The 11585-nt window shown below is 33.5% G+C and overlaps 1 protein-coding gene across 1 annotated transcript in view; it reads right to left on the bottom strand.

Annotated features, from left to right (window-relative positions):
- Nucleotides 1–537: 537 nt before the first annotated feature.
- The window catches only part of LOC106461526 (synaptogenesis protein syg-2-like), a 154983-nt gene continuing 143935 nt past the window's right edge, over nucleotides 538–11585 (bottom strand). The window contains exons 15-21 of the mRNA XM_022388521.1: nucleotides 10760–11068; nucleotides 9459–9740; nucleotides 6352–6531; nucleotides 5810–5949; nucleotides 4699–4783; nucleotides 3383–3477; nucleotides 538–1169 (exon numbers count right to left, since the gene is read on the bottom strand). Of these exons, the coding sequence (XP_022244229.1) occupies nucleotides 927–1169; nucleotides 3383–3477; nucleotides 4699–4783; nucleotides 5810–5949; nucleotides 6352–6531; nucleotides 9459–9740; nucleotides 10760–11068 (1334 nt within the window). The 3' untranslated portion in view covers nucleotides 538–926. The remainder of the gene's footprint in view (nucleotides 1170–3382; nucleotides 3478–4698; nucleotides 4784–5809; nucleotides 5950–6351; nucleotides 6532–9458; nucleotides 9741–10759; nucleotides 11069–11585) is intronic.

Here is an 11585-nt window from a genome sequence, read left to right as displayed (position 1 = left end):
ATTCCATCGAAAACAACAAAAGTTAAAAAGTCTTATATATATATTTATTTATTCATTTCTATAAATATTTTTGTGACAAATAAATCCCAGTTAATAATATAACTGCTTTTTTTTCATACACACAAACGCACAAATTACAAGTATAACACTAAACAAACATCAGCCAAGTTCACTGGATAGTGTGTTAAACAAGGCGTTTTTCTTCGCCAAGAAACAGTTAGAAAATTGAAACAGTATTAAGGATAGGGATGGGGAGGAAGACTCGGTCTTGATCAAGATACGTTACGAACCTGTAACAAAAATGTAAAATTTTCTAACAATAAAGATTGTCAATTTTATTCGGATTATGCAGGACATAGCTCGCGAATTTTCATTACGAAAATGTGGTCGTAAAAACTTAACTTCACATTCTGATGCTCTTTCAGAAATGTCAACATCTTGTAAGCAGTTCGATTTTGTTTTTAAAATTTGCAGCACAATATTCATTGCTCTCTAGTCGCATCTCTTTCACTTGCACGTTTTCAAACTTATGATTATAATTAAAATTAAAATTCATGCCAGATGACTCTGATTATTGGGGATAGTAAGACCTTCTACGATCCTTATCTTGGGTACGTTCGTGTTGTACTTATCACGTGATCTCAGTATCCAGTCTGCTTGAACAAAAATTCAGATTTTTGGCTTTCAGACATCATCTTATCTGGCGTACATAAACCAAGTCACGCTAGCTTATGACTGTTGGACCGATCGGAAGTTTTTGATAGGTTTACCATACACTATCCTTGAGTACATGGTTCTCTCTTTACAGGTTGTGGACTTCAAAACTGCTGGAGAACGCTGGTGTATCTTTTGTAGAACGCTAAGAGACAATATCATTTGATAGTGTTTTTCAATTTAAGGACCACAGAATTGAGGGGAGTTTATTCTCAGCTTCTTATGCCCTGAGTGTCTTTAATGTGGGAGGTTAAAAGAGGTTCGTATGCACAAGACTGGTGGTCTGGAAATCCCCCTATTTCTGTATATTTTGGGATCGTTTCTGTACCTCCTTTAGCGTTTCGCACTTGAAAATCATGTAGCAAGCTCTTCGACACTTCTTCTGAGCTACTTGTAAAGCACGAATCTTTTGTGGACTCTTTTTCAGCCAGGAATAACACATTTTCTGTTAAATCCTGAAATAACAGAATGTACTCAATTTGTAGTATAGACATACAGATAATAAATAGAATGATTAAGCATACGTATCATTGATACATGGCACACGGTAGCAACAAAAGTAGTTTAGAAGACTATCTATGTATTAAAACTAGAATAATATCTCACATTATTCCCTTACTGATGGCGATGTAATGTAACGTCATACACAGATATTTTACTCATGGCGATCTAATGAAACGCTGTACAAAGAAACTTTGCTCGTGACGATTTAATGAAACGTAATATAGAGGTACTTGTGACGATTTAACGAGACGCTATATCTAGGTACTTTACCTGTGACGATTTAATAAAACACTATACAGAGGCACTTCGTGACGATTTAATGAAACGTAATATAGAGGTACTTGTGACGATTTAACGAGACGCTATACCTAGGTACTTTACCCGTGACGATTTAATAAAACACTATACAGAGGCACTTCGTGACGACTTAATGAAACGTCATAAAGAGGTACTTTACTCTAGACGACTTTAGCTAGATCCCATAAGAAAGTAATTTCCACGTATGGATTTTAACTAGACCCCCCTAAAAGGTACTTTATTCATGTTGATTTTAACGCCATTCCATACAGAGACCTTCTGACTTGTTTTTTTTTCTTTCATCTAGACACTACAAAGAGATACTTTACTCATGAATATTTTAACTAGACATTAAAAGGAGGTACTTTACTCGTGCCTATCTTAACTAGACACCACAAGTAGGTACTTTACTCGTGAATATTTTAACTAGACATTAAAAATGAGGTACTTTACTCGTGCCTATCTTAACTAGACACTACGAGTAGATACTTTACTCGTTATACTTTACAACTCCTGTTGCTTGATCAATTGTAAAGTATCTACTTGTAGTGTCTAGTTAAGTCTAAAGTCTAAAAACTCAGGCCATTACTTAATCTTGGATCAAGCAACAGGCAAGATTAAGTAATGGCCTGAGGTTTTAGACTATACATATTCACATGATTTACCTTAGCAGCGATAATAACTGACTGATGAAACAATGCATTCTAGTCATTATAATTAATAAAGTTTGAACATTATATTTAATTAGCTATGCTCATTACTAGATGTATAGTTTGAGTCATAATCTAGATAGATATCTTGCTTTGATGTGAAGCTAATAAGAAAGTTCGACTCTATAAATTGTTTCTGTTGGTTATTAATAAGCTACAAAACAAATCTTTGTATCATAGCATTTGATTAAACTATGCCTTCATTATTAACGATGTTTTTTCTGAATGAAAAGTAAAAAAACATTCGGTAACAGCGAACGCACATTAGTCAAATTAATACTCATCGCGTCTTGCTGTTAAGCCTAAAGCCAGCTGTACAATGAACCATCTGTGCTCTGCCAACGGCGGTTATCGAAAACCGATTTTCAGTATCATATACTTTCAAATTTACCAGTGAGCCACCAGGTGGCGCTTCAAATATTATACAACAATAGTATTAATAAATGTATGTAATTGTATTAATCTCTAATCACCACATGATTACCTATTTCTGAGTCAACATTCGTAGTTACCCGAAATGTATAACAACAGAAAAATAAATTCTTGTTAAATAAGTTCCATCACGTAATTTCTCACAATGGTGCCTTATCGATTTTATTTTCGCTGACAGCGAATTTCTCTCACTACAAGAAGAAGAAGAAGAAAAAAAAAAAAACTAATGCGAAGGATTCAATTAAATCAAAGATAAAATATAATCAAATTAAAACTTGCCCTAGAAAAAGGATACTTAACAACCTTTAAATGCTAGTTATCACAATAAAGGTGGCGTTCTTCACGCAGGTAATCCTAATGTTTAGAAAGTATCCCTTAATCTGACAATGGAATGAATTCGCTAAAATGCACATAGTATAAGAACACCAATTTTCTACAAATTCTACGATTTATTGATATACCCCAGGTTTGTGTGTCTTTGATATGTACAAAGTGTGCTTAAAATAGATTACAAACATTTTTATTTTACAATTCTCACAAGTCCATTTCTTACGTAATTATGGGTTTCACTAATTTTATAAGAAGGTAGATAAACAAGTTGATGCTAAATTATCAAATTGTGCTATTTTTTTAGAAGACTAGTGGACTACATTTATTTCTTTTCCACTATATTGATTATTTTTGAAGTTTCGTTGATTAAATAAACATAATGATTATATCTTTACCTTGCAAACGCGTGAATACTGCTTTAGAATATCTGGACAGTGGTCATCTTCTTCCAAACTTTCGCAACTTCCCAATTTCCGTATTTGTTCATCGCCTTATAAGGAATAAACGTATGTGAACTCATTATGTTCTAAATTCAATACACACGGGGAATAAACGTATGTGTGAACTCATTATGTTCTAAATTCAATACACGCGAGGAATAAACGTATGTGTGAACTCATTATGTTCTAAATTCAATACACACGGGGAATAAACGTATGTGTGAACTCATTATATTATAAATTCAATACACACGGGGAATAAACGTATGTGTGAACTCATTATGTTATAAATTCAATACACGCGAGGAATAAACGTATGTGAACTCATTATGTTCTAAATTCAATACACGCGAGGAATAAACGTATGTGTGAACTCATTATGTTCTAAATTCAATACACACGGGGAATAAACGTATGTGTGAACTCATTATGTTCTAAATTCAATACACATGGGGAATAAACGTATGTGAACTCATTATGTTCTAAATTCAATACACATGGGGAATAAACGTATGTGAACTCATTATATTGTAAATTCAATACACATGGGGAATAAACGTATGTGAACTCATTATATTGTAAATTCAATACACATGGGGGAATAAACGTATGTGAACTCATTATATTGTAAATTCAATACACATGGGGGAATAAACGTATGTGAACTCATTATGTTCTAAATTCAATACACATGGAGAATTGACGTATGTGACACCATTATATTATAAATTCAATACACACAGAACTGTCAAATCCTGAACTTCCAAAATAGTAAACAAATAAGATAGGAAGATACAGGAAAGCAATCAGTATGAAATCAGAATGCTAAATTGTTCAAAAATGCACAGTGAATCAAATATATTTCTTTATATTTGGCTTTGTAGAATGTGCAAGTTCTTTCAACGTTGTGAATCTTATTTAATCGTTGTTTTATAAAGATATTATTTCTGTATTGTATCCAGTAAGAATGAATTGTTTGTTTTGTAATCAAGCACAAAGCTACACAATGGGCTATCTGTGCTCTGCCACCACGGATATCGAACCCCGAATTCTAGCGTTGTCAGTCCGCAGACATACCACTGTGCCACTGGGATGGGGGATAAGAATGAAAAGCAAATAATTTTTATAAAGAGAAACAATGCGTATCTAAGGATATGCCAAATCTAAATCATATACATATATATATACATAATTCTTAAAATAAGTTGGTCAGCAAAAGAAGAAGCGTAAGTAAATTGTGGAGAGAGAACTTATTATTTTCACCCACTTACCCCACTCTTCTAGATGGGAAGTACGTGGATTCTGATTTTCTTCACTTTTTGAATCATTGCTCCATGACATTCCGTATTCTGCAAGCTAAAATAATTTATAAAGTTTTATAAATGTAAGCAAACTTTTCAATATTTTGAGTGAATAAACTGATGTTTTATGATATACGAGACTATCAACTTCATGGAGGTAGGTAAATCGAGAACAGTTTTCAAATGAAGACCAATTCTAAATTACTCCGAGTCAACAAATTGTAGTGCGGTAGAAAAACAGGCAAAGCAGTAAAATTTTTTTGTTTGGGTTAGGGCGAAGCCACATTGGGCTAGCTGCTGTGTCCACCGCGGGGAATCGAACCCCGAATTTTAGTGTTGGAAGCCTGCAGACATACCGCTGTTTCATCGAGGGATTGATATAAGTAATAAATGGAGTAAATGGTTTTCCTGAGATTCAGTAGGCAAGCGAATGTGTGAAATGGTGTATATTATCATTAGAAAAAAATCAGGTTCTTCAACTGATGGTCACTTCACAGATCTGGTATTTTAACAACATACAAAATTGTAAGAATGAAGTGTGTTATTGTTTAAGATATACAAGTTATACGTGTGTATTAATATCAAATATCTTGAAGAGTTTTACTTTCTAATCGCCGCATGATTTCTTGCGCTCAAAGAGAAATATTAAGAAACACCAAAAGGCCAATTGTAAATAACGTATTATATCCTACATAAGAAAATCATATATAGCCAAACGTACAATTAACGTATATGTTAGAGTTTTGGATAACTTACATTTTCATTGTGTTAGTCAGACACTTATATTAAATCTTAATTTTATAAAATGAGCACATCTTTAAGATAAAATGACGCGAAATTCTCGAGTTTTGTTTGAAATTATATTTTAATTGTTAATAAAACTACACCGGTGGAGTGTTTGTTTGATATGCCGAATGCACGAAAATACATAATAACCTATGTGTGACTCCTCGTCCGCTATTACAAAGTAATAAAACAAAAATCAACGAGTTTCTATTACAGAACACCGTAATATTTTCTGATATTTTTTTAAATTGTTATTTAAATAAGACTTTAACACTATTTAGTAAGATAAAAGGACCTGAATGTTATCTGTATTTCCATGCTCTTCCACGATTCTCTCCGTTGTTCTTCCTGACAGAAAGAAGGGATGGCCGTCGGTGTTATCCAATGGCTTCAAGTGTTCCTCGTTTTGGCTTATACGCTGGAGCTGTAAAGCAACTGCAGAGAAAAATCGAACATACTTTTTTTTTCTCACTGGAAAAAAACCCACGTTAGTACAGCTTAAAGTAAGTTATGCAAAACGATCAATAGCGACCTTGCTGAAAATTACGTTGAAAAATAATGTTTTTCCTTGTCTTTGTTACACAAAAGTTGATTTAATTACACATTATTCATAGATATTTAACTCAATGGGATCTGATGTAGAATACGAGTGTAAAAATCTGGATCAATCTTTCACTCAAACTTCTGTAAATTTTAACATACGCGTACTGTACGGTGCTACTTTGTTTTCACAAACGTTGGTATTTTTTAACCTATTATAATAATATTCGTAATTTTGTATTTTTATTATACAAAAATTCATCACTAGAAATTATGTTTTCTTCACTAATACATTACCTTCAGCGCACCTTCTCATACGTTGGTGTCGCCGAATGCAGCACATGACGATTAAAGCTATCAAAACAAAAACCATAGCACCACAAACAGCACAGGCCATCCAAACAACCCTTGAAATTTGAGCTTTCTTGCTTTCGACTCCATTAGTTACAGCCTTTGTAGAATCCATTGTTGGCGCGGCTGTAGAGAACAGAACGTATTTACTGTATGAGTGAAGGATCGGAAACCATCAGTGAACCGAATACATCATTTTTCTAGCAAACGTTCTAAATTATCGTATTTTAGATTTTATGTTCTCGTCAATTAAAGAGGGTGCTAACTTGAACTTCGTAAATACATTAATTTTCTAAGTTTAAGATTCCATTAACTCTCTACGAAAATATACACGACGTGAAGGCCAATTCAGCGTATTCAGTTTTTGCCCTGAATGACCTAAAAATAACCGTTTAAAATAAGCAGAAACATGCTTATCTGAGATTTAGATAAAGCAGTTACTTTAACTTTTTGTCAATCTCTGAATTATACAAAGCAAATCTCATATTGCTGTAATGTATTCGAAACGACAGGTTAGGTATGCCTCTAGATTGGCTTTAACGTCATGGAAATATCTTCACACGACTTGAAAAATATATAATTCTTTTGAATATCTACCAAAATCTAACCTAGAGAAAAAATATCATTTACAAGAAAATTCAAATAAAAACACAAAATACTCATAATATAATACAAAGAAAATGAGGGTGAATATAGACAAACGCGAGAAAAACAGGATAGTGATTTTTTTGTCATGAGCTTTCTTTGTAAATAAATTTTATGTACGTTCGATAAAATAAATCAGGTTTAGTTCTGTTTTAGGAAAATTCGATTGAACTTATATAATGTTTTTATTTTTATCTAAGCCTACAAGTTGCTTATTGTCCTATTGCGCTACCCGCTTATTTACAGCATTGTTTAGAAAAGTATTCAAACATTAAAGGCCAAATATAATATAATATATTAGGATGACCGTAAAAACGGTTCCGCAAAAATCATTCGGCTATTTCTCAGAAATTGGGATTTTTAAATTATAAGCATATTTTTAGATAACTAAATTTCCAAATATTAAATTAAATAATAGAAAAATCGGTTTCTTGTGATTAAGCCTAAATCTTACCCAACCTTTGCTACTTAACAGCAGTGTTTTCATCCAGTCTTGCAGGGTTCCGAAGTAGTTCAAATATTTGAGTCCAGTGAGAAAGCTTTGATTGAATACATACAAGACTCTATAGATATTGATTTTTCGTAAAAAAAATTGTTACACAGCTTAATCTTGAAGAACGCAGTATTTGAGCCAGCTCGTTTCGGTTTCATCTGATTAAATAATCAAAAAACTTACTTCATAATTTAATTCTTGATGCTTGTTTGTTTGTTATGGATTTCCCGCAAAGCTACATGAGGGCTATCTGCGCTAGCCTTCTCTAATTTAGGAGTGTAAGACTAGAAGAAAGACAGCTAGTCATCACCACCCACCACCAACTCTTGGGCTACTCTTTTACTAACGAATAGTGGGATTGACCGTCACTTTATAACGCCCCCACGACTAAAAGGGCGAGCATATTTGGTGTGACGGGGATTCGAACCCGCGGCCCACAGATTATGATTGGAGCGCCCTAACCACCTGGCCATGCCGGGCCCATTCCTGGTGCACTGGATGTGTGATCAAGATCATTTTCTGTTTAATATTTATTCATATTTCAGTTTTCTAGGCCCTATTCATATGTTTAACATTTTGTTAACATTTTCATTTGAAACGAGCTGAGTAAACTTAATTTATTACAGATTTCTCTTGGGGATGTATCAACAACAAGAAACTCGTGTGACTAAATATTGATGTGTTAGTCCTATATTTGTAAATAACGGTCTTTAATCTAGTTTTACTTTAAGTTGTTTTAAAAGTTGGGCCGGACGTGGCCTGGTAGTTAGTGTGCTGGGCTGCGTATCGAAAGAACCAAAGTACTAGTCTAGATATGCTGCTGAACATGCATCGCACTTTCAGCTGTAGGGGATAAAACAATCGAATCAAAAACACCTTAGGTGTGAAAAAAAAGGTGCGGATTGAGTGTGCGACTTAAAGGAATGGAATCAAAACTGACGTTCAAACTGGAAGATACACTTATAGTATTGATAAGAATTTTACAGGAAATATTCATTTATTAGTTAGTGAGATCGCGTTTTTTGTTCAACTCGGGGCTAACTAATGAATGAATAGTTGCTCTAAAATCCTTATCAGTGTGATAAGTGTAGCTACCAGTTAATAACACAGTGTGTCCTGCAGCAGGTTGTTTTGGCTGCACGACACACTACCGCATGTCTTGATATATCACGATATTCAGCTGTTGTTACATAAATGGTAGATGTTGCCGACTCGTGTCGTCTGCCTGTTCAGTGCTCAGTTATGGATAGCTAAGCCTAAGTATTTAGTAGTCTCTAGTCTGGCCGTTTAACTCGTACGTAGTATGCATAACTCTATCTGGGGTCATAATGTGAAACTTTATAAAACTACTTGTTATTTTTCAGTACTTGCCAAACTTTCTCTCTGTGCAGCCTAAGTAAACAAATGGCTTTTGCTTTTTGTTGTCATTGTATGTAATAATCTAAGGACAAAACAAGATTTTTCTTGTTAAGTATTTCTATTATAGTAAAGATTAGTATCAGGTAGATTGAAATGTAAGTTGAATTGAAAGGCAGAGAGGGTAATCTTAGACCACATATCTTGATAAATTTCTCATAGACTTTTCACTTTGAGCGGGAATCTGGTTCGAAAACTACGTTTGGGCAAATTAGGTTTAGAAAATAGTACAAACACTGACTTTATTCTGCGTGTCTCATCGACAAGCTGTTATGGACTTAGACTTGTGAATTGATAGTTTATGCTGACGTAGACGTACCTTTTGGCGTCCTGGCTATACAGCATGGAGGTTTTATCTTGCATAGTTTTTGTCAATACGTTCTCCTGCTAGTAGCTAAAGTTTCTTAAAATCTAAATAGGAATGTTCTTTAAATATGAATAAAAAGTAAACTGCATAACTAATTGTTTAAGTTTTCCTTTAAACTATTAAAGATCTTACGCTTTGTATGCACTTTCAGTCCTCCCTCGTTGCTGTCACTTATTCCTGCGTCATTAAAAGCCAAGATAAAGATCTCATAATCCGTCTCCGGACGTAAATCTCGGATAAGGTATTTCGAAAAGGTTGTGTTTTCAGATCTATAATGTTTTGTCTGTCCAGTTTCTCTCCACTTAATGTTGAAAGTCTGTGGAAGACCTCCGTCCAAACCTGGTTCCCAGGAGAACATAACTGAATTATGAGTGATATTAGAGGCAGAAATCTTTCTTGGCATTTTCGGAACACCTGGTGTGAGAAAGAGAAAATTCTTATTTTGTAATATTCTAAAAAATACTCTTATTAGCCTAAAGGATTTCAAGAGGGTTCATCCACTCTGTGTGGAGTTTGTTTTTATGTTCAATAAGTACGTTAATACCCTCAGATGAGAAACAATAATCTACCATTTAATAAAATCTACATTTTAATATGTATATGGTGTACTTAGACATAACGTAACATAACATAACATTTTTGGACAACAATGGTTCTATTGGTCCAATTCGGCTGTTACATTCTCTGAACTAAAACTATTAGTAAATAAATACAGAAAAAGAAAACAAATCGTAAGGCCATGTCTTATGATTCATATAGTTTCCAAGCTTTCTCTTAAACTCACGTAAATTGACTGCCTCCACAACATCCGAAGGCAACCCATTCCAAAGGCCAACCATCCTGTTGGAAATATATAACTGATTTAGCTGAAGATGACTCCTACCTTGCCAAAATTTATATTTGTGTCCCCTAGTCCTACTTTTCTGATTGTTAAATATAAAAAAAGATGATGCATTGACACTATCAATTCCCTTTACAATCCTCTCCTCGTATTACAACCCCTTCATCCCAGGCAACATTCTAGTAACCCTTTCCAACAATTCAATGTCTTTCCTAAGGTAAGAAGCCCAAGACTGAACACAATATTCCAAATGTGTCCTAACCAGCGATCTATACAAAAGACATTCTAAGGGATATATTTGTAATTTTTTGGTGTTGAATTAACATTAAATATAAAGATTTTAAGCTACCTTAAAACACAACCAACATACGAAAAAACAATTTACATATTTCATAAGGACTGTCAAGTGAAACGTGCATTTGAATTTGAAACGTCATTTAATAACTTTTTAAATATATTATAGATCCTGCTGAGCAACCTTTATGACAATGTTTACAACATTGAGTCTTATAAGTTTATAGAGAGAAAATGCGGGAGACTTTACGTAAAAAAATTACATTAAGATTTACATAAAAATATTGAGTATACTTACGAGCTCGCACAAGCTCCACTGTTATGTTTGAATGCCCCAAGTAATTCTCTGCTCGACAAGTATAATTTCCAAACGTCGAAGAATGAACTTTTCTGATGTGGAGAACACTTGTCCAGACAGTCTTTTCATTATTTTGATAATCAACCTGGTAATTAGACTTAGTTGACATCCAGCTTATTAGCTGATTACCAAGATACCACGTAAATGTAACGTTAGGTCTAGCATCAACGGTACAGTTTATTGTAGCACCGCCACCTATTCGCGAGGCAACTTTCTTCCCTATTACAGGTTGAAGAATTACTGGCCTGTCTATGACAGAAAAGAAGCAACTCAATGAAAGGAAAAAACTCATTTTTAAATTTTGTAATACAAATTAATAAATCTTTTTGAACTTTTATGGAAAAAAAGGGAGAAATCATTATAAAAGTTTCAATAAGACCACAAGACACACAAAAAAGCATTGCCTGAGATAAGTCAACAGATTCGCGTCGATTAATAATGAAAATACAAATCTTACTTTCTTTTTCTTTAAAGATTTTCAGTTGTGGTTTATCGCAGTCTCTCGTAATATTTGTTATTTTCCCACTTACAATATTAAAAAAAATAGAAGTTTATCTAGGTACATGTTTTGATTATATTAATAGAAGTTTATCTAGGTACATATTTTGATGATATTAATAGAAGTTTGGCAATTACATATTTTGATGATATTAATTGAAGTTTATCTAGGTACATATTTTGATTATATTAATAGAAGTTTATCTAGGTACATATTTTGATGATATTAATAGAAGTTTGGCAATTACATATTTTGATGATATTAATT

Source organism: Limulus polyphemus, unplaced genomic scaffold, assembly GCF_000517525.1.
Source record: "Limulus polyphemus unplaced genomic scaffold, Limulus_polyphemus-2.1.2 Scaffold979, whole genome shotgun sequence".
Classification (NCBI taxonomy): Eukaryota; Metazoa; Arthropoda; class Merostomata; order Xiphosura; family Limulidae; genus Limulus; species Limulus polyphemus.
Note: the sequence above shows the minus strand (reverse complement) of the source record. Positions and strands in the feature narration are given on the sequence as shown.